This window comes from Taudactylus pleione, unplaced genomic scaffold, assembly GCF_031769625.1.
Source record: "Taudactylus pleione unplaced genomic scaffold, aTauple2 ptg000017l, whole genome shotgun sequence".
NCBI lineage: Eukaryota > Metazoa > Chordata > Amphibia > Anura > Myobatrachidae > Taudactylus > Taudactylus pleione.
Window position 1 is genome coordinate 9,369,167 of NW_028284419.1, and position 24,730 is coordinate 9,393,896.

The 24,730-nt window shown below is 42.0% G+C and overlaps 1 protein-coding gene across 1 annotated transcript in view; it reads left to right on the forward strand.

The window, feature by feature from the left end:
- DNM3 (dynamin 3) overlaps nt 1-24,730 on the forward strand; it is a 552,421-nt gene that overhangs the window by 126,849 nt on the left and 400,842 nt on the right. Inside the window, exons 10-12 of the mRNA XM_088481814.1 lie at nt 15,023-15,161; nt 22,041-22,127; nt 22,461-22,531. Coding sequence (XP_088337940.1) covers nt 15,023-15,161; nt 22,041-22,127; nt 22,461-22,531 — 297 coding nt within the window. The remainder of the gene's footprint in view (nt 1-15,022; nt 15,162-22,040; nt 22,128-22,460; nt 22,532-24,730) is intronic.

Sequence of the window (24,730 nt, forward strand, 5' to 3'; positions counted from 1 at the left end):
CACCCTATAGTCTATTATTATTATTTCTAGTATTATTAAACATATTTGTGGTCATTTATTTGCCACATTTTTGACTGTTTTCCCTAGTAGCGCAACACTGCGGTGTAGTCATGCATGTGCTCATTAATTCTTGCTATATACAGGGCCGGCCCGAGCCAAAGTTTTTTGGTAAGCGAGAATAGATTTTGGCGCCCCTTAGTGGACCTTCATCCTAGCTCACTCATCCCCCCATGGAGCCCCTCACAGACCCCCATGGAGCCCCTCACAGCCCAGCACTCCTCATAACAGCCCCTCACAGCACTCCTCACCACAGCCCCAGTCATCACAACCCCCTCATCACAGCCCCTCTCAAACCCCTCATCACAGCCCCCATATCCCCCTCATCACAGCCCCTCCATCACAGGCCCTTCATATCCCCTCTTCACAGCCCCTCAACATAGCCCCTCTCACTTCCCCTCATCACAGTCACCTCCATCACAGCACCTCCATTAAAACCCCCCTCCATCACAGCCCCTCATATACCCTCTTCACAGCCCCTCATATCACCCTCATCACAGCCACTCCATCACAGCCCCTCATATCCCCTTTTCACAGCCCCTCATATCACCTAATCACAGCCACTCCATCACAGCCCTTCGTATCCCTTCTTCATAGCCCCTCAACTCTCTCACTGCCCCTCATCACAGTCACCTCCATCAGTCACCTCCATTACCTCCATCACAGCCCCTCCATTACAGCACCCCTCCATCACAGCCCCTCATATCACTCTCATCACAGCCACTCCATCACAGCCCCTCATATCCCCTCTTCACAGCCCCTCAACATAGCTAATCTCACTTCCCCTCATCACAGTCCCCCTCCATTACAGCCCCTCCATCACTGCACCCCTCCATCACAGCCCCTTACTCAGACTTACCTGCTGGCTCCAACAGCGGCAGCAGAGAACTGAGGGCCTGATTCAGAGCCGGACGCTCTGACCAGAGCGCTCGCTCTGAATCAGGGCCCTCCTACCTAAACTTGGAGCGGCCTCCTGGCCGTTCGCATAGCTGTGGGTGACCACCCACAGCATATGCGAGCGGCCAAAAAGATGGTCGCGATGGTCTTGACCATCGCGACCATCGGGCTTGCGACGAGACCCTTGCGTTAGGGTCTCGGTGACCGCAAGCCCTGGAGTGATTTTGGCTCTATCAGAACCAAAATCACTCCCACTGACATCGCTAGTGATGTCAGTGGGGCCGGACCCAGACGGAAGGCGTTCCCATGGGAACGCCTCCGTCTGGCAGCCACGCCCCCGGCACGCCCACCAAAGGGGGCGTGCTGTCAATCAACATCGCCAGCATGCCCCCTTTGCTGCAAGACCCGGAGCGACGGCTTCCCCATCGCTAGCCGGGTCTTGCGCATGCGCACGACAGAGCAGCCTCCGTCGTGCGCATGCGCACTAGGGCACCATCGACCCGCTTGCGAGCGCTATGAATCAGGCCCTGAAGGCGGGGAACAGGTCTGGCTGGCAGTGACGTCGACGGGTGCCCGAATGAGTGCTGCTGCGCGCCTGCTCAGGCAGCTGTATCACAGTGGCACAGTCTGCCCAGAGGCACATGACACGTCACCCGGCCCCGCCCCCTCCCGCGTAGGTCTCAGTGCAGCCAGCACTGCTCGGATCGGATTATCAAAGGGATGATGCTGGCCGCGGATCATCACTTTGGTAATCCGATCGCTCTATAGATGAGAGGGGAGGAGAGAGGTCCCTCCTCCCCTTCCAGCAGGGACTCGAGCCTCCAACCGGGTGACTGCCGCGGCGCCCTCCTCAGTCTGGCGCTCTACGCGGCTGTGTACCCCGCGTATAGGTCGGGCCGTATATTATAATATGGATGTTTGCATTATAGCCATTTCAGTTAGGGGAATTTAACAATCTACTGCTGCACATTAATGTGATTGTGTTGACAAGTTTGCCATCCCTAGTGGTGGGTGAAGAGTGTGGTGTGGATGGCACCTGGTCTCAGAAGGCTCTTCTTCCTGTCATGGCATGGCAGAGGAACAAAGACCCCCCCCAAATCCCAGATTTAAGGCAGACCCCAAGAAATAAAGTGACATTTAGATTTATTAAACTGGAACACCATGTCACTGTAGATCTGTTTTAAATGTAAAAGGATCAGCAATAGGTGTAATATAAAATGAGTTTTCAATTACTGTAAACAATATGAATATCAATTACCATAACACTATAGTACGCTGGACCTTGGCTGTTGCTATTGGCAACACTTTAGGGCCTTAACTTCAATTTAAACTGCAATAGCAAAATGCAGTTTCAATAGTGCAATATGCAAATACTTCAGTAGTGTTAAATAATCTTAATACTGAACATTAGTAATCTTGATACTGGACACTTCTTATAATTGCTACGTGACTGAAAGGCCCTACAGCAACACACACTGTGGCTGTAATACACTTATGACTATAATATAGGCAATCACATACAAGGCCTGATAATGCAGTAATTCAAGTGCATAAATAACATTCAGTATAAACGAGGTAATTGAAGGCAACAAACTTCTCAAAAGTTCTGTAGGTGTAAGAAGTCCTGCAAGAATACAGTCAGGTGCATAAATATTGGGACATTGACAGCATTTTCATATTTTGGCCTCTATTCACCACCACAATGGCTTTGAAATGAAACAAACAAGATGTGCTTTAACTGCAGACTTTCAGATTTAATTTGAGGGTAATTACATCCAAATCAGGTGAACGTTGTAGGAATTACAACGGTTTCTGTATGTGCCTCCCACTTTTTAAGGGGCCAAAAGTAATGGGACTATCAACTAAAAAGCTATTTCATGGACAGGTGTGGGCTATTCCCTCGTTATTTCATTATCAATTAAGCAGGTAAAAGGTCTGGAGTTGATTCTAGGTGTGACATTTGCATTTGGAATCAGTTGCTGTCGACTCTCAATATGAGATCCAAAAATCTGTCACTATCAGTGAAGCAAGCCATCATTAGGCTGAAAAATCAAAACAAACCCATCAGAGAGATAGCAAAAACATTAGGTGTGGCCAAATCAACTGTTTGGAACATTCTTAAAAAGAAAGAACACCCGGAGAGCTCAGCAACACCAAAAGACCCGGAAGACCACGGAAAACAACTGTGGTGGATGACAGAAGAATTATTTCCCTGGTGAAGAAAAACCCCTTCACAACAGTTGGCCAAATCAAGAACACTCTCCAGGAGGTAGGTGTATATGTGTCAAAGTCAACAATCAAGAGAAGACTTCACAAGAGTGAATATAGAGGGTTCACCACAAGATGTAAACCATTGGTGAGCCTCAAAAACAGGAAGACCAGATTAGAGTTTGCCAAACAACATCTAAAAAAGCCATTACAGTTCTGGAACAACATCCTATGGACAGATGAGACAAAGATCAACTTGTACCACAGTGATGGGAAGAGAAGAGTATGGAGAAGGAAAGGAACTGCTCATGATCCAAAACATACCACCTCATCAGTGAAGCATGGTGGTGGTAGTGTCATGGTGTGGGCATTTATGGCTTCCAATGGAACTGGTTCCCTTGTATTTATTGATGATGTGACTGCTGACAAAAGCAGTAGAATGAATTCTGAAGTGTTTCAGGCAATATTATATGCTCATATTCAGTCAAATGCTTCAGAACTCATTGGACAGCGCTTCACAGTGCAGATGGACAATGACCCGAAACATACTGCAAAAGCAACCAAAGAGTTTTTTAAGGCTAAAAAGTGGAATGTTATGCAATGGCCAAGTCAATCCCCTGACCTGAATCCGATTGAGCATGCATTTCACTTGATGAAGACAAAACTAAAGGGAAAATGCCCCAAGAACAAGCAGGACCTGAAGACATTTGCAGTAGAGGCCTGGCAGAGCATCACCAGGGATGAAACCCAGCGTCTGGTGATGTCTATGCGTTCCAGACTTCAGGCTGTAATTGCCTGCAAAGGATTTGTAACAAAGTATTAAAAAGTGAAAGTTAGATTTAGGATTGTTTAGTTCGTCCCATTACTTTTGGCCCCTTAAAAAGTGGGAGGCACATAAAGAAACTGTTGTAATTCCTACACCGTTCACCTGATTTGGATGTAATTACCCTCAAATTAAATCTGAAAGTCTGCAGTTAAAGCACATCTTGTTTGTTTAATTTCAAAGCCATTGTGGTGGTGAATAGAGGCCAAAATATGAAAATTCTGTCAATGTCCCAATATTTATGCACCTGACTGTACCTAACCTTAAAACAATGAGTCCTGGCAAATAATGGGTTAACCTGTTAATCTTCACTGACCAACTCTTTCATCAGTGCAAATAAAATGAGGCAGTTGGACTTTAGGATGCTCAGTTTTGACTGAGTGTCTCTGTCACAATGAGGCCATTCGCTGGCTGGTGTACTGCATGCACATAACACAGAAAGTACTTAATCAAAGCGTAGTCCGTATTAACTGTAGCGACAAGAATACTGTCCTTTTCTACTTAGATTTTCAGCACATGTAGTAAGGGTGATCTTAGCACTGTATAGCAGCTGGGCAAGATGCTTGTGCTTGGTCCACAATCAGCAATCAAATAAGCATAAGTTATCAGGGTGGATCAAAACTGTAAATGCTGCACTGTACATTGTAGTGTTATAAAATGTCCTCCTTGTAGGTAGATGCTTGTTTTAATGAGCAGGAATAAGGTAGTGCAAGTACAAGGCACCTGTGCACGTCTCTGGACTTTTGGTCTCAGTGGACACCTGTGTGCGTTAGTTTAGTGTAAATTGGCACTGAAGATGTTCGACAGACCTGTTCCACATCTTAACTCTGCTTAGCCCAGCTTTACTTGGTGTCTCCTCCACCTCATTTCCAGGTACCTGGTATTTATTGTTATTTGTGAAACAATTTTATTAATACTTTGCTATAGAATAAATACATATATTTTTTAGCCATTTATTCAGAGTGGGAAATTTTCTCATTCTTTTTACTTTTCTTTCTTATACTATCTTTGTTTTAATTATCTTCCTTCTATCCAATCTTAAAATGTTTTAGAGCCATAAGCATAGTTTTATCTTAGTCTCTAGCTTTTTCTAGCTCTTCCTTCACTGCAGCCTGACTCTCCCAGCGACTGGCTCGGCTCACCGCATCCCTGCAGCCACAACACCGGCTCTCAGCATCCTGGCTCCAAGTGGAGCTGCTTTGTGTCAGTATCAGCAGTCTTCTCTCTGTGAGCAGGCTGCTGTTTACGGCTCCTGAACTGATGTTTTTCAGTCATCAGCACAGCTCCAATGTCTGGAATTCGGGCACGTGCAGAGGCGTCATTATTTCCGGATGCTGGAGCTGTCACAACCCAGGCTTATTACCCCTGCCGCTGGGTCACTTACCTCTCCTGTAGTCAGCCAGCTCGCTCCCTGAGCTCAGTTCGTGCGTCCACTATCATCCCTCTGAGACGCAGGCTTCAATGTTTCCGTCCTGCTAGCCGTGGCACACATCCAGCCAGCCCCGGAGTACTGCTGTCCCGATCACCTCATCGCGATCCGGCCAATCACTAGTCAGCCTGAGTCAGCTGGTATCATCTGACTTCTCATCCAATCCTGGCTAAACCCAGGGTATATATTACAGTCTCTGGTTCTCAGTCATTGCCAGTACAATGTCTAGCTCAGTCCTTTCTGAGTGAAGCTTACCGAGTTCCTGCTGCTTTTGTTTGTATCTTGGAGCAGTTCTGTTTGTGTTTGCTGCACTAACTCATACGTCATTCTACTCCTGTGCAATCCACATCTCTAGTTGCATAGGTAATATCCAGCCTGTTTCCTTTGTTGCTGATTCTGATCTGCACCTGTGCAAGTATACACCTGTCTATCTCAGTCCCTACTGAGTGAAGCTCAACTGTGCTCCGGTTACATTTGTTTGTTATCCTGCTGGTGCAGTTCTGTCTGTATTTGCTGCACTAACTTCCCATGTAATTCTACTCCTGTGTAATCCGCATCTCAAGTTGTACAGGTACTTGCAGCTTGTTCTAGTGTGCTGAACTTGTGCTACACCTGTGCAAAGCATCCACCTGTCTGCTCAGGTATATATCAGCTGTTCCTGCTTCCCTGGTTCCATTCCAGATTATTCCACAGCTACCATCCATTCCGGTGTTCAGTCTGTAGTCGGTCCTGTCATCATTAGAGTGCTCCCAGACTACAGAGAAAACCCAGTCCAAGCCTGGTAAATCCTTCTACCAAGATCTGCCACTCAGGTGTCCCTGGACTACAGAACCAAGTAAGAAGAGTGCTTTATTATTATTAAGTATCAACCCAGTTCAGCCTGGTTAATCTACTGCTACACTCTTCTTTGCTACATACATCATACCATCAACAACACTGATGTCCCTGGTGGTCTAGTGGGTACGATCCAGCATCTCTCTGCCGAGACCTGGCTTCGATTCCCGGTCAGGGAAGCATCTATTTACATGCCCAGAGGTCTCCTCAGGCCTGCCAGCTTTGCATACACACCTCCCACTTCTTAGACATCTACCCGACCCTGGTTCTACAAACAAATAGAAGCGTGACAGGAGCACAGAAACTGGAAGTTTGAGCACCTGCTCAACGGATTGAGCTTAGACTGCCATGACAAAGCAGGCTGTCTAAAGGTACTTAAGGGTGGGTACGGGATGCCGGCGGACAAATCCTGATGTTGGCATCCCGACAGAGTTAGGTAAGTATCCTAACCCTCCCTCACCTATCCCCCCCCCCTCCGCAGCCTAACTCTAACCCTCCCCCTAGTGCAGGGGTTGGGAACCTTTTTTCCGCCAAGGGTCATTTTGATGTATACAACATTATACGTGGGCCCAGTGCAGGCCACGTCCCCTCTGTGTGAAGTCACACAGGGATAGGGTCACAATCACCATCCTGAGGATGCTCCGGGGAGCTGTAAGGGCAGCGGTGTGACTGTCTGAAGCGTCCTTAGGACGCTCCAGGCGGCACTGCTCCATAGATTATGGCGCAGGGTGCCATTATAGGCACCCTGCTATCCAGATTAGGCTAGCAGAAAAAAGCTCAATGGGCCAGACCAAATTAATCCGGGGGCATTATACGGGCCCCAGGCCTGAGGTTCCCCATCCCTGCCCTAGTGTCTAAACGTAACCCTCCTCCTAGTGCCTAACCCCTAATCTTAATCCCCTAACCCCAATACTTACCGTCAGGATGCTGGCGCCGGGATTCTGACTGTTGTCGGCATCTTGACCACCGGGATCTCAACTGTATCCCCTTAAGAGTGTCTCACCCGACAGTGATTGTTCGATAATTAGTCTTTTGCCAGGCATGACTACGAACTCCTGTCACTGTCATCAGTGCTTATACTTGGAAACCTGTTACCAGACCTTTGATTGAACCGGACCTGTTTCTGTCTTTGCCCTCTTGATACTTGGATGCCTGTTACCAGACCTTGGATTGATCCTGACATGCCTCTGTCATTGTCCATTAAATACTTGGATTCCTGTTACCAGATGTTCGAATGTACCTGACCTGGATGAGATATAAAAGATAGACAGTTAAAAGGTTAATGTCTAGATAGACACCAGATGTTAGACAGGCAATAGGTCGACAGGGACAAAAGGTCGACACGAAAATGTTCGGCACACATATGGTTGACACTTGTTTGTTTTTTAATTTCTAACCCTAATGTTCAACCTAACCCTCGCTACTGGTGCCTAACCCTCCCTCCTGGTGCCTAACCCTAACTGTCGGGATAGGTGCCTGAACCTAACAGACCCTTCACCAGACTGGCACCAGAGAACCAGCTAGCAAGTACATCTCCACTGCAGCCTCAAACTTCTCCTTAATAGCCCCCCAAGATAACTGACTTCTGCGGGTGGTGTGTGGGTAAGGACAGCGGATCCACCCAGCACGGCTGACATTTAGTGGAGTAGAAATAATGATCTGGGGCTGGTTTTCATAGTGTTGCCTGGGCCCCTTAGTTACAATGATGGGAAACGTTAATGCTACATCATACAATTACATTCTAGAGCAGTGGTCGGGGAACAGGGGTAAATTACCCCACATGGGGTAAAACTGAAATTCCTGGGGGTAATGGATGCAGGGCTGGAGGTGCACGTGAACTGGGTACGCTGCTGCACCCGGCGCCAGTGACCTCCAGCACCGCAGGGAGGCTCTAAGCCGGACGCCCGCTGAGATGTTATTACCAGCGGGCGCCCGGCTCCTTCCCTGCAGCGCCGCGTTAGCCAGAGGCTGGAGTTCTCTCCTGAACCCCAGCTTCCGGCTCTTCCCATGCACACTATGAGAGAGACGTCATGACGTCTCTCCCATAGTTCCGAGGAGCAGCCGGGCGGACAGGATGGCGGCAGATGCAGGAGCGGGGATTAAGGTAAGTGTTTTTCTTGGGATTTTTTTGTACAAGCGGCACTACAGGGGTATAACTATGGGGGCACTGCTACAGGGGCATAACTATGGGGGCACTGCTACAGGGGCATAACTATGGCACTGCTACAGGGGCATTATATGGGGGCACTGCTACAGGGGCATAACTAAGGGGGCACTACTACAGGGGCATTATATGGGGGCACTACTATAGGATTTCCTTCCTTTCAAATCAAGGGGGTAACGTCGGCGTATCTAAATATATTTTGGGGTAATAGGTAGTTCCCTGACCCCTGTTCTAGAGAACTGTGTGCTTCTATATTTTGTTTGTGGAAGGACCTGCCTTGTTTCTGCACACAAAGTGAGATGCATGAAATTATGGTTCGCCAATTGTGGTATTGAAGAATTTGACTGGCATGCTCAGAGCCCTGACCCCAATCCCATTGAGCACCTTTGGGATGAATTGGTATGCTGACTGTGAGCCAGGTTTTCCCAGAAGAGTGGAGACTGTTATTGAAAGGCCGGGAACCAAATCCTTATCCATGATTTAGGAATTAAATGTTCTGCTTTCAAATATGGGTGTGATACATTTTAGCCATGTATTTTTAATTTAATTGCAATAATTTATTTGGAAAACACTATTTTGCCCAGTTTTAAAAACTTTGAACAAGGTTTTCTCTAAGCTAAGTACTTTTCAAGAATTTTGTAAATAAAATTTTTATTAACAATTTTATATATATAAAAAATCTTAATTTATAATTTTTTTTTAATAATTTTATTGAGATTTTATGTCAGACAAGCAGTAGCATACGGGAAATGTAACAATATGCAAGTAGAAAAGATAGAAAAAACAATTGCGATCCACGCCACCCTGGGCAGCTTAAGACAAGATAGTAACCTTCACAAATTTCTTTCAAGCTTCTAAATAAAAAAGAAAAAAAATCTCAAGCGCTCCAAGTGACCGGGACTATAGCAATATTCAGTAGATAATGGATACCACTGCCAAAGGTGCAGTGGTGATGGATGCGTTTAAATAAAATTAAATGTCACAAGGTAAAATATATTTCAGGCTGAAGAATGTTCAATGTATATGGATAATGGTAATCATAGTAAAAAATATGTACTCAATCTATATAAATAGTAGTAATCCAAATGTAGTTTTTCTCCAAGATATCTGGTTAATTCACTTCCCAAAGAGATGACTTCTCACTGTGGTTCTCCTTCCTCTCATATAGGTTCACAGTCCCAATATATGAAAAATAAAAGAAGGGATGCCAACATACCATAAAACCATTTACATTTATTTATAATTGTGCAATTTAAAACAAATGTCCGTGTACCGTTAGAGACCTTTTAAGAAAGGCACAATGCAGAACATATAGGGGTATTTTGCTCCCCCATAGAGCACTACCTTTCCCAATGCAGGTACTGTCAGTCAGCAGTCACTTTAGTCAGAAAAACACAAACGCGTTTCAACCCCTCAAACAGGCCTTAATCAAGGTGTGTAGTACAAAGAGTGAACTAACCAGAACTTAAATAGGGTCCCATATGCCCCTCCTTCCAATCATGGGTGTGTACATAGTAGATTCAATAAATCAATTTGACCTCTAAAGTATAACCTCTCTGGAACTTTCTACTTACTTCAAAAGTTCCTGAAAGTTGGACAGCTCCGTTCACGAATGTCTATTAGTGAAGCGCTTCCTCGTGGTGCGTTCCACCTTGTGGAGCGCATCATATGACTTCCGGTTCACAATGGAAGAACTATCACCTCGTGATGCGTTCTACCCAATTTGGAACGCATCACGTGAGCGGGCACCAGTGCCACACATTCTGGCCCCGCGGTTTTAATGTTGAGGGCAAATGACACATTGCCACGTGTTTGTGTTCCACCACGTGAAGCGCATCTTATAACTTCTGGCTTTCCACGGAAATATCCCATGATGATGCGTTCCACCTACTTGGGGAGCATCCCCTGGTCTATACATACATAGATGTGTATCAGTAACACATATCCAGCACCCTGCCTCACACGTCCAAGGTGCTGAAAATCTCACAGAACTTATACTGAACACATTCCACGTTTAGGGGAAATAATGTAGTAACATACATATAATACCTAGCTGGTAATAGGATCCTATACATAGATCCAACCATACCAGATGTTAGAGCATAATCCCTGTATCTCAATATACAAATATACTAATTCATAATACTCAGCGGGTCCACTGTTGTAAATAACTTAGCATAACATATGAATACATTTAAATATCATAAGCAAGGTATAAATATACATGTTAAAATAGGGGTTCAAATAAAAAGAGTGTCTAAAATCTATGCCAAAAAATCCTATTCCTAGGATTTAAAACAAAATATACTCAAAATTTAAAACATATAAAATATACTCCATAAAAGATACTCCATGAGGATACAGACAAGAATAAAAAGGGGGATTCCTTATAAAATAAATATAAAATCTCTTAAGAACCAAACACAGTTAAAACATTCTCATAAAAACCATTTCAGTTCAAAATCTGCATTCAGTCCGTAAGGTTCCAATGTCTTGGCTTCGTATATTAGTCTCATCTCTGCTTTGGCCAAAAAGGTTTCTGTGCCTTTGGTGCGCCATTTTCCCTCTACCTTTTTTATGCCAATAATATATCTAATATCCTTCACGGAACTCTGATGTATTTCCTGAAAATGTTTAGACAGAGCATGATTGGTCACACCCCTTCTAATATTGCGCAGATGTTTTGCCCAACTTTCTTAAAATAACACGCAACGTGAATCGGCATGCAAATGTAACGAGATACAGCAAAATGGCAAACTAGAAGATATCAGAAAATTTGAGCAGGCAAAGGGGGAGAGGAAGGTGGGATAGAGGGTATAAAGAAGAAGGGGAGGCAGGAAAGCTGGGAAGTGCTAGTAAGGGAAAGAAGGGGAGGAGGAAGGGGGCTGTTGGCAAACGTAGCTCATGATGCAAAGCTTTGGAATATCAATTACAAGCATCATGATAATAAGTCCAGGGAGACCAAATTTCAGTGAATTTGCATGGGCACTCATGCAAGTGGCTAGTGATATGTTCCAAATGGAAAGTGTGCCAAATTTAGTGTTGTAGAGAAAAGGAGGGGGCTATCTACCCTTTTCCAGTGAGCCACGATAGCGCAGTTAGCTGCCTTAAAAATGTGCTGAATAAGTGTTTGAGTATGTCTATCACCATCAGGGTAAGTCGTGGTAGGAGACAATAGGAGAAGCAATGCGGGAGTGAGATGTTCGTGAAGGAGAGAATCAGATGATGTACCATGTCCCAAAATCACTTAATATTAGGACAGTGCCACCAAATATGTGCAAAGGTGCCCACCTCTCCACAGCCACTCCAGCATCTATCCGACAACTGGGAAAATATAGCTCGAATGCGGGTAGGTGCAAGATACCATCTATATAAACATTTATAGGTGTTTTCTCCAATTCTGACGCAAATAGAGGCTTTAGCATCGAGCGCTGCAATTTTAGCCCACTCCTCTGGCTCCAGAGTCTCCTATGTCTCTCTCCCAGTCCAGCTCATGAGGTTCCTTGAGAGGTTGGTTGTGGGCAATCAGGAAACTATAAAAAGTATATATGAGACCCTTTGAGTCAGATCTGAGGAGAAAAAAATGTTTCTAAAGGTGTGTAAGTCGGACGGGATCGGGATGCCATAAGCGATGTATAGAGGTGGCGGATTTGGAGATATTGGTGGAAGCATTTGGTTGGTATTCAAAACTTATTTTGAAGAGCAGAGAACTCAGGGAAGACTCGCAAAGGGGCGATGTCTCTGAGAAATTTTATGTTGTGATTGGTCCCGGGTGCAAAAGGTTTAGGCTCATGGTCAAGTAGGAACTCTTTGTTGTTCCATAGAGGGGTCACAGGAAGGCGGTTTTGCACAAATGAAAATGTTCTACTAAAATAATCCCATAGTAACAGGGAAAAGCGAAGAGTAGGTGAGAGGTTAGGCAAGGAAGGTCTACATCTGGGCTGCATCCAGCAGAGTGAGTAGGGAGAAAGGAAATTGACAAGTTGAACCTCAAGATCTACCCAGTCTCTAGAGTGAAGATCGGCATGCACAAGAACCGGTTGGGTTAAATGGGTTTCTTGTTAATATTTATGAAACTTCGGAAGGTCCAAACCACCGTCTTTAGTTCAGGGACATAGTATCCGAAATCTCACTCTGGGTCTTCTGCTTGACCATACAAATCTAGAAACTAATCGCTGAAGGGTAGCCAAAAAGAGGGAGGGTACTCTAATTGGGACTGTCTGGAAAAGATAGAAAGTATTGGGAGGACTTTCATTTTAATGGCGTATATGCGGCTAATCCAAGATATAAAGTGAGTCCCCCAAGTGCCGAGACCATGACGAATCTTCTCTAAAAGAGGGAGAAGTTCACAGCAAACAACTTGTCATAGGAGTTGGGGAATTGTACCCCCAGATATTTCAGGGAGTGAGTACACCTGCAAAAATCAAAGGTATTTTGCAATTGTTTTAGTGTGTTAGTATCAATGTGCAGAGGAAGAACTTCCGTTTTATCTTGATTAACCTCAAAATTAGATAGTCGGCCATTAAGCAAGAAAATCATAACCCATGGGGAGAGAAGAGGTAGGGTGGGACAAAGTGAGCAAACATCGTCTGCAGATAAGACAACTTTGTATTTTTTTTGCGCCTACTTGAATACCTGTGATGTTGAGATTACCGCGCAATCTAGCAGCTAGGGGTTCCATGATTAAGGCAAAGAGGAGGGGCGAAAGGGAACAGTCTCATCTGGTGCCATTTAGAATATTGAACACAGAAGAAGAAAAGAATTAGCTAAGACCAGGGCTGAAAATATTACGTTTTTTAAATGTTTTTATTGCTGTTTAAATGTACGTTTCATTGGAATTAAAACAGGAATTGTATGATTTTATTCTAATGAAGTGAAAATATAATTAATATATGTGATTAATGTGAGCTATTAGTGCTGCAGTTACAGTACACAACATATACATAATATGGTGGCAATATTGTTTGCAAATGGTGCAGTAACAGATAATCCCTACATAAATAATAAGGTAGTAATAATCGTGGGCCTGATTCAGAGTTTTGCGCTTTTGCATTGTCCTTGGCCGCAGCTACTGTGCAATAATATGCTAATGTCGCAGGAATTGTTGTGTATCAATAGACGCCTTTTACCAGCATCTGTGACCCACAGGTGTGTCCAAGGATGCATCATCGTATCACTCTGCTTGACCATCAGTCATCTGAGTAACCAGGATGTAGCCACTGGTTTCAGCACGCCCAGAAAACGGGGCCAAACCCCAGTTTCTTGGACACTGCCTGACTCCGCCCCCATTTCACCCACAAACATCTGCAGTTTATCAGTCAGGATACAGCATCTTGTCACTGCGAGCGAGATCACAGAAAGAGATCTTCACATGCACCGTACAGATCCTGCGCATGTTCAGATCCTTTAACATCAGAGTTGTACGCAAAGCATTGGGTTTACAAATAACAAATAAACCAAACCTGTACAATGGGGATATTACAGTACACCAGAAGTGCATAGTATAAATATAACATCTCTGTATTCATGTAAAATATGGTGCAAGGGTTCTTTTTATTATTGCGAGCAAATATGGCCTGTATGGCACTACGGAATTATGTGGCACCTTAAAATAAACTATAATAATAATAATATGCCTTACTCTACATTGTCAAATGGGCATTCTTTATACTAGACATGTACGCTCTGGGGTGGTTTGAGTATATCTGGCTACAGCTACCATACACACCATATGGAATCTGTATGATATACCGATGGATGGGATGCCGGCCGTCAAAACACCGACCCCTGCATCCTGATCGTGAAGAATCCCGACAGGAGCCGGTGAGTACCATAACCCTCCCTTAGTGGTGCCTAACCCTAACCTTCCCCCAGTGGAGCCTAACCTCCCCGGAGGGGTGCCTAAACCTAATCCACCCGCAGCTAACACCTAACAGTGCCCGCTTACCTTCGTTCGGAATGGCGGCTGTCATGATTTTGGTGTCGGGATTTCAATGCCTATTTTTAGGCGTGTGTCTGGCTTCCGACGTCAGAATTCCGACAGCCAGTAATGTGACTGCATCCCGTGCATATGCTACTGAGTATGTATAAGGAAATACTTTATTTTTAAGTGCTCCTTTTTTATCGTACATTTTTACTGATTGGCATGCAACTTAGCATCAGTACCTTAATGTTTATCTTTGTTTTTTATTTAATTTTATTTGTATTGGATTCTGCTCTATGGAATCATTGAGAACATTGCTTTCATATCTAAACCTCGTGCTTACTGTCACTTCAGATATTGATGGTTCAAATGACATTAGTTCTATTCTGGAAATTCATAGGGCAAAGGAACTATAATCCCTTTTTTAACTTCTCTACATAATAAGTGAGCGTGTCTGACATTTTCGATTACATGTTTATGTGCAGAATGTGCTCACTGGCCATCCTGCCTTCCTGTTAAGTACAACAGGAGTATTTTAGCTAACAAACCAATTGCCAAGAGCAAATTTGCATATAGTTTTCACAAATGTATTTTGTAAATGGCTGACGGTTTCCAGTGTGAAAACCTTTGTAGATGTATTTGATTAACTATGAAAAAACTTAGATTAACATTGTGTTCCTTTTACAGAACCGGGCTATTTACTCCAGATATGGCCTTTGAAACTATAGTGAAAAAGCAGATTGTGAAGCTAAAAGGACCAACTCTGAAATGTGTTGACTTAGTGATGCAAGAATTACTTGATACGGTTAGGAAATGCACTTCTAAGGTTTGTTTCTAATATATTTAATATAATATATTTCTGTAGTTTTACTTTGTTCTAGCTTTCACATATTATTGTATTGTCATCGCACTCAGCTGACCAATTCGTAATTTATCCTGCTGCAGGCAAACTGATAAAGAATTCATGGAAGCCAATAGCAAAAGCTTAGTTCAACAAGATGTATCAGAATCTGTAATAACAAAAATAATGGCAGATGTAAAATGTTAGTCTAAGGTGAAATCTGATTTGTGCTTTGAAGGATAGTTGGCATTGTATGAAAGGAATCGGTATGATTCACCGCCGGGCCTAAGACCGGCGGATGAAATACCGACGCCGGAAGGCCGGCAGCTGAAGATCCCGACTAATAAAGTAACACCCCTAGCTGAAGTGAAGGGCAGTAAAGCACTTACCAAAATGTTGATATTTTGCATTAACTTAAAATGTAATTTTACAGGAAATAAAAAAGTGATGCAATACATATGTTTATGCACAAATGCTCCTTTTTGCACATATACATTTTCATGTTCATCTGTGCATTCTATTCTGGAAAACAGAAATTGCTCCTAAAGTTTAATTTTAAACACTGTCTATTGACATATTTGGGGTAGACACTAATATTTTTACTTTTATTACATAAAATAATGTTTCATGGAGCCTCTCTTATGTCATGTAAGAAGACATTGGGGCTATTTTAATTTTAATAGTTATAGATTATTATTTCAAAATTGTGATTACTTTTTTTTGGATATGTACTGTATATTCAAATTAATGGACCAACCATACATATTGAATGCAGCTGAAAATGACTCTCTTACAAGTGTAATTTGAGTTTTGCATATGTAAATGATACTGTGTAGGAATGTGGTATTATTAAGATACACTTTAAGCACAGTATATTAGATATGACGGTCATCCACTAATCAGCTAGCTAGTATCTGTCTACTGGGTTATGACTATTAAAGAAGAAAGGGAAAGGGAATCTGTATATGGCGCACAGAACTAAAATATAACCTTTATTATGTAATTTACAATTATGCAAATGATAACAAAGCGAAGCGAAATATTTGGTTAGAAAGATAGAGAGAGAATGTGTACAGTATGAAAATAATTTTGGTGATTAAAATAAAATTATTTTTTTTTAAATAGTCGAGTGTCTTATTTTCATATCTTTCAATAAAGAGTTAATTCTCTATCTTAGTATTAATGTCTGGTTATATTGTAATTAAATTCTATATACTGAGAAGATCATACACATTTATAGCTGCTATTCTCAGTGCATATCTCAGAGACTCCAGCTAGATGAAAATGTTGACTATAATTTAGGTAACTGTGTGTCTCTTATATTGAAACAGTACTTCACTGTGTTAGATACAATTGTAGCTTATACATAAAAGGATGTCTTGTGCTACAAGATTTGTGCGGATATACAACTGGATGCAGAAAATACAGTAAAGATACTTAGTCCACATGTAGTAATTCAATATGAAAAGAAGTCCTTTCAGTCAGTTGTTCTTTCTTCAATGTGGAAATCCCAAAAGTTCAAAGTGATCTCCGTTTTGTGCATATGTGAAAAAACACAATATGGAGACAATTGCTTAGTGATGTTGCAGCATCGTAATTAGTTCCCTTTAATCAAAACGCAGGATTCTTTTAAAACAATATATTACTCCGAATATGTTCTTTAAGTGTGAGCGTACTCAAACTCGCACGCAAAAACGTGGGAATAATCACATCAAGGTTTCTCTAATGTTCAGTCTTCTAATAATGTATTCACATATAGTCCTTATATAAAAGCGTACCCAAACTCACAGGTCACACTGTAGAAGTAGTCATATCAAGGTACCTTTAATCTTTAACTTCTGCAATCTCACAACACAAGTACTTCAAATGGAGTTAATGTATGAGGTATGGCATACCTTACTCACATGTGTGGTGTAAAATTAAATGCTCATCAAGGTATCTTTCAGCCTCTTATATCTACTTTCCAATATTTTATGGACAGCTCCCATTCATACTCGTTGGAAAAAACGGAAAGCAATATGTATAGTAAATTATATTTATTATACATATATAGAGATACAGCACTGAATGGTACACAACAACAAATAGAAAAAGTCCAAAAAAATAAAAATCTAAATAATAATAGGTAGATGGTGACCTGATGTATCGGTGCGGTGGAGTCCGGAATCCACCGAGGTGTTTAAAATGATCACCAATCCGACAGCAATAGAATGTCCCAATGTGCAGTAAAAAGTCCTCTAAAACCAACACGTTTCGATCCGTAGATCTTTGTCAAGGTGTAGGGGACAGCTACCAATATGGTGCCTTAAATACCTTAAACAATTAGGCAATCAAACAATCATAGATCCTCCCTCAATACATATAACCCCTCCAATGAATACATAATACTAAAAGCCACAAGTCCCTCTAAATCCAATAGATCCATCCATAATCCCTGGTTTGCGGATACACTTTCGTGTCTCATAGTGCGAGTACACTTCCGGTAACCACACTTCCGGTTCCGCCGTACTCAGGCAGCTCTTTGATGGGAGGCCCTTGGTCACAAGCAACCACGCATCACTGGAACCCATGTGAACCGATCTATGTTCCTCCAGGGCTTCCGGATCAGACGCACCGTCAGGGTTCCTTGAACTTCCGGAAGTGACGTCTGCAATAGATGACATACTTCCGGTGATCGTAAATAGGATGGAAAATGGTTCAATCAATTTCTGTCTTTTCTCACGGGCTCCATCTTGGAGACCTGATCTTAACTAAAAGTACATATAAATAAGCGGAATACATATAAATACAAAAGTATATAAAATAGCACTATTAGACATAAATAATCTTAATACACAGATAGAATACTTTAAGAAAATTTTAAAATATTAAATACTCAATAGCAATAAAATGTATAAAAACCATTTTAGTTCAATGTCCTGATTAAAGCCACCAGGAGTCAAAGTGCAATATTTATATATGATTTTCATTTCTTCCTTTGCAATCATGGTCATATTATCCTTATACCTAATTGAACTTTTGACAATTTTTAGTCCTAAGAAATTCTTAATCTCATCTGTTGAACAATTATGGGTAGTTTTAAAGTGCGCTGATAGCGAATGGGACTCTAGACCTTATTTAATGTTTCTAAGGTGTTCACCAATACGAGTTTTCAAATTACTCGTGGTGCGTCCGATATAAAATAACCCACAGCTACACTATAGCATAGACCAAATTTTTTGAATTGCAGGTTATAAAATGTACTATTTTAAAGTCCTGTCCATTAATTGCTACTGTAATTAATTTCTTTTCTTTACCTGGGTTTTTCACATTTCTACACCCCAAGCACACTCCACACATGTGAAACCCCATAGATTTGTTGGTAATGTGAGTATTATCTGAAGTCAAATGTGCACTCCTGACTAATTTCGTTTTGATACTAGCCACTTTCCTATAAATATGCACAGGTTTCGGTGGAATAATTTTACCTAGAACCGGGTCCCTCTGTAGTATAGACCAATGTTTTCTAAAGGCCTATATTGGGAGTTGAAATCGGAAATAAATGCCCATTGAAATTTTTCGGCCTTAACCTTCTTAGGTTTAATGCAAAGTAATGAATTCCGATCCATTTCCCTTGCAGATGAAAGGTCTCCCAAAACAGTTTTTCTTTTGTAACAACTTTTTAAAAAAGCTTCTTTCATTTTCTCTGCTTGATCATTAAATGATTCAAGACTGGAACAGTTTCTCCGGATCCTTTTAAACTGTCCTTCCGGTACGGAATTGAGCCACTGATGGTGATGGCAGCTCTCTGCCTGTATATAGAAAAGGGAGTCCGTAGGTTTCTGATAAGATTTTGTTAGTATTTATCCTTCTTCCACATATACAGTGACATCAGGAAATGTATAATTTCCATCTGGATATCAAAGGATAACTTGATCCCTCGGTCATTACTATTTAGTCTAGTGCAAAAATTCTCTAAAATGGACCTATCCCCTTTCCAGATAAAAAATATGTCGTCATCTATGTAACGGCACCAGAGCACCAGGTTTGTCCCCTGGGGGTTATGGTTCCAGATGTTTAAATCTTCCCACACCCCCATAAAGATATTGGCATAACTAGGGGCAAACCTAGTGCCCATAGCGGTGCCGACCTCCTGTAGATAAAAATCGTCTTTAAAAATGAAATAATTATGCCTTAAAATAAAATTGATCCCTTGAACTAAAAAAATGTGACGTTCTCCTTCCATATCTGAGCTTTGTAAGGTTAATGCTATGTCTTCTATGCCCTGTTCATGCCTTATTATGGTATAAAGGGAACTGACATCCGCACTCACCAGTATAAAATCATCTTCCCATTGTATATCTTTAATTCGATTTAAAAATTGTAGCTTAGTTACAAAAAGAGATACATTTGCCTCTATATCACCCCACTCTTTTTAACCAAATATTTTGCTTCACTTTGGTATCATTTGCATAATTTTAAATGACATAATAAAGGTTATATTTTAGTTCTGTGCACCATATACAGATTCCCTGTCTTCTTTAATAAATGTAGCTTCTGGATCTGTTGTAGCACCCCACAATAGAATTTGGATTGAGAATTATTACTAGGGGCATTTTCTGTACATTCTGACAATATTCTCCTGTGCAGCAGACCCCTTCTCTATTCTATCATACTGGATTATGACCTCATACCTAGTAATTGTGCAGCCACAGCTGACAGCAGGGAGGCAGGTGAAGGGTACTCCTTGATCATTCCAATTATGTTTTATACACAATCGGAATGGCCACTGAGTAGACTTCTAAATATGGCCCATTGTGCATTAGATGCCATACACAAAAGGCATTCCAGTACATTTAGCAGTCAGCTCTTTAAGATAGTATATACATTTAGAGAGTTAGCAAGACTAAAGAGGCTTTTGTACTTACCCACTTCAAATATAGCACCCCACAGTCTACAAAAGTATTAATTGTCTCATTTTATTACACTTGTAATAATTGCTAAGGCTATCCTGTATCTTCAAAGAACATCTGTTTCCCCTTATGTGCAATCTCCCAACTGTAGAAGAAAAAGTTTGCTTACGCACAGTTGGAATCAGTTGCAAAAATTGAGGCAGATGTAACAATGCAAATGTAGGCTCATGATATTGCATAGGATGAAGAAGCAGCATTTGCAGTGAACCTCCACATGTTTGCAGTTGGGGTTGGGTACGTGATTCCGGCAGTCAGAATCCCGATGCCGTTATCCTGATAAGTATCCCACATCCTAAACCTAACCCTCCCCACATCTTAAACCTAACCCCTCCACCGGCAGCCTAAACTTAACCTTCCCCCTGCAGCCTAATCCTCCCCACATCCTAAACCTAACCCTTCCCCCGGCAGCCTAAACATAACCTTCCCCCTGCAGCCTAATCCTCCCCACATCCTAAACCTTACCCTCCCCACATCCTAAACCTAACCCTTCCCCCGGCAGCCTAAACATAACCTTCCCCCGGCAGCCTAACCCTCCCCACATCCTAAACCTCCCCACATCCTAAACCTTACCCCTCCTCCAGCAGCCTAAACATAACATTCCCCCCCGCAGCCAAACCCCGCCACCACCCGCAGCCTAACCCTCCCCCTAGAGCCTAATCCCGGACCCCAATACTTACGGGATGCCGGCAGTCGGGATGCTGACACCGGGATTCTGACAGCCAGGATATAAACTACATCCCTGCAGTTGTACACTACCCCCATTTTTATAAAATAGCATAGCTCAGGTGTAGACATTTTATTGTAGAGTTCAGAAACAGACTAGTCAAACCATGGAAACAACTTAAACCTTTCAAAATACACACTCATAATGCAGCTGGGTTTAAACTTAACTGCAATATTTAGTTCTTAAAAGACACCATTCTAAGGAAAATCTATTCATAAACTGCTCCTCTGGTTTTAAGCACTGTGGCTATCTGAACATTTCAAATCTAATATAACGCATTACATTCATATTTAGAAATGAAGGACTGCAGCAATACAAGCGTATGATAAATTCTTGTGGATAATCAACATCTTGTGGAATATTTGTCAGCAAACTTTCTAAAAAGTTTTGTTCCATTTGCTAATATTAATTTTACTAAATACACAAGTTTTGTCCTCACAGGTCTTAAATGATGATGTACTATTGTCCTTGTAAAAAAATACACCCAAGCCCACCTTTGCACTAGTTGGCTGGTTGGACAGATAATCTTTAGATGTGTGGCCATCTTTACAGTGTCAGGGGAACAGGTACAATCTCTAGATTGTAGATGGCAGGATACAGCAGCTGAGAGATCACACAACAGTCCGTTAGTTTCGTGCAACTGGCCTCCCTCAACCAGTTTTATTAAGGAAAATAGAAATAAAAAAACTTAAAAATAAATCCTCGCCATCTGGTGCTAACTATACAAAAGATATTCCTAACTCACTAGAAAGAAACCAACACAAGAAGTTTTACCAGGCACAGTTCACTGGTTTTCAAAGCAGCAGGTTTCTCTCTCATAGAGACAGCATAGTCTTTCCTTTCCCCCAGACAGTGTGAGACACTAATTATCAGGCTGATAGTCTTTTTAACACACACTTACAGCTGAAGGCACTGATTAGCCTTCTGTGAGGCTAACAGCCCAAAGACCCGAACTGGGCCTAATGGATGGAGAACCCGCCCTCTCTTCTCACATCCAACCCCAGGACCCTAATCCGGTTCTTACCAAAAGCCCAACAGCTCTCAGCAGAATCAACAATACTCCTGGGGTTTTAAAACACATCTGTAAGATGTCTGGGGCAAATATGTGTTTACTAAATCTTTGTTTGCTTTTAACTACAGATTAAGTGTGTGTTATTACCCATAAAAGTGTTTGCTTTTTCATTTTAGCTTTCTGATTATCCAAGACTTCGTGATGAGACAGAAAGTATAGTAACTTTATTCATTCGTGAAAGAGAGGAGAAAACCAAAGAACAGGTGCAGTATATATAAAAATATAAAACAAGTACCTTGAGCATGATTCCTAGCAGTGTTTACTCACACAGGACCACAATGCTGAGTAGTGCATAGTATGAAGAAATAAAGCACAGTGATGTTTCTGGATTATTTTTAGAAGTGAGTCAGGTAAATCAGGACTAGGGAAGCCAGGGAAAGATTTCCTACACTGCACTTAACTGCCTTTAAGCAGCTGTTGACATGATCAAGAAACCTTGGGTTTAGCATTCAGCATCTCATGTGTATCTAGTCAAAATGTAGAAAATATACTTGGGAAAGTAACTTCATTATTTTTTTATTGTGTTCTACTTGAAGGTATTACACATGATTGATATACAGCTTTCTTATATTAACACCAATCATGAAGACTTCATTGGCTTTGCTACGTAAGTTGCCTTCTGTTCCATGTTTGTCATTTATCTCTTTCTGTATGTTTTCTTATTCTATTTTTTTATCCTAATTATTGTTTGTGATTTGTTAACTTTCTTGCTGCAAACCACTATCATCTGTTATCAGCACAGTTTTTTTTTATTTGAAAGATTTCACAGTGTACTTCAAGCAGCTTTCTGTCAGGGAGTGTGATGTGCACAGGGAAATGCGTTCCCCCAGTTCATAGCTTTATTTCAAATATATGTAGTTCTCATATACTGGACATTTTTTGCACATACTGTACACATTTCCTGTGCAATTGTATGTATTGCTGTGCTAATTTTAGATGCTGCTAATGTTTCAACCAAATTGATAGAAGCAAAGGGCTGGAAATAAAGTTCCATTTTCGTGTATTAGATATCATAATTACCCACATTTTCATGCAGCCCTTCAGCCTCTTTTACATTGTAACCTTCTGAATATCAATTCTTATAGTAAGTAGCAAATGGCACTATGTTAATAAATTGTGTAAAAATAAACCATTTACCCTGTAAGCCCTCACGAGCAGGGTCTCTCTACCTACTGTCTCATGACTGTGCCTTCTCCATCAGCCTTGTATGTTTCTTCCTTTTTCTTATATATTTATTATCCAGTGCTGCAAATATACATGGCAGTTTATTTTACGTGTAGTCACTTTTATGTTTTCATAAAAAAACGTGTGAGTGCCACACTGGCAGGTAATATGCAAACAGTACAGTTGGGGCAGATTCAGTTAGCCATGAGTTGTCACGACGCAGTCTCTACTCTCAGGTAAAGTGCCCAGGGCTACTCAAGTAGAGACCCGCGAGCAGCCCCGACGCCACAGTTAATGTTTATTTCAGCTCACACCATCGGAGAGAAATATGGTTCTCCTTAAAAGTGTGATTTCAAGGTCCCATGGGCATCTAGTTGTAATTATATAGATTGTAAGCTTGCGAGCAGGGCCCTCTTACCCTTATGTATGTCATGTATGTATGTCTTTTACAACCCAGTATAATGTTAATCTTGATTCAAATTGTAAAGCGCAACGGAATTTGCTGCGCTATATAAGAAACTGTTAATAAATAAATAATTATAGGACAACACACTTTGCGACTATCTAATGATGTGTTAAATTCAGGTCCTTCTACAGGAAGTAAAATGCTTAACCAAAGTAAATATTGAGCAGCAAATGTGCCTTCTACAGCCCTTGAGTCTCATTTAGATATTTTTTCTCAAAAAGATATTAGAATGATTTTATTAGACTGCATGGCAGTGCTGACTAATGGGTTAATCCTCTGTTGCTCAGATATATAGGAAAGCATTACACACCCTGGAAGGTATTACTTAGCATTTATCTTTATTTCCGGGATGTAGTGATTAAGCGGGCGCCGGTCTCAATGCCGACAGCAGAATCCCAGCAAGGGATGTAACATAGGCTTCAAAATGCCGATGCCTATGTTAATCCAAACGCCGGAGGACGCCAGCCCGAATGAAGGTAAGCCCAGGGCGCCCTTAGCGTTAGCCACGGGGGGGGGAGGGTTAGTATTAGGGAGTCTAGCGGGGTTAGCATTAGGTTTTGGGGGGGAGATTAGGGTTAGGCACTCATAGGTGGGAGGGTTAGGGTTAGGCACCACTGGGGGGGATGTTAAGTTTAGGCACCCTCCCCGTGAGGGTTAGCTTTAGTGTACGGGGAGGGGGTGTTAGGTTTAGGCACCCCTGGGGGGAGGTTAGGGTTAGGCACTAAGGGCGAAGATTAGGGTTACGCACCACGAAGGGAGGGTTGAGAGGAACAGCGACTATTACACCAGCCGCTAGTATCAGCATTGTCCCGGTGGACGTACACACAGACGGGAATACCAGTACCATGGAAACCCATCCTAAAGTTACATGATTTACAAGGTGCGGACGAACAAAGCAGTCGATATCTGTGCTGGGACAACAGCACAGATACTAGGATCTATTCCAAATAAAGGTACTGATAAATAAATAAAAGACTGCTACAATTTATTCTAACAGATTTGTATTTGGACATATATGCAGGGTGCTAGACCCGAAAAGCACACCTAGGTACTCTTGCTATTAGTTATTTTAATACATTTAGATATTCTGGACACTCATCTAAGGTGCCGAAAAAGCACACCTGGGAAATTTTTTTACCCAGTTCTAAACAGTAATATTGTATTTTTAATTGTATC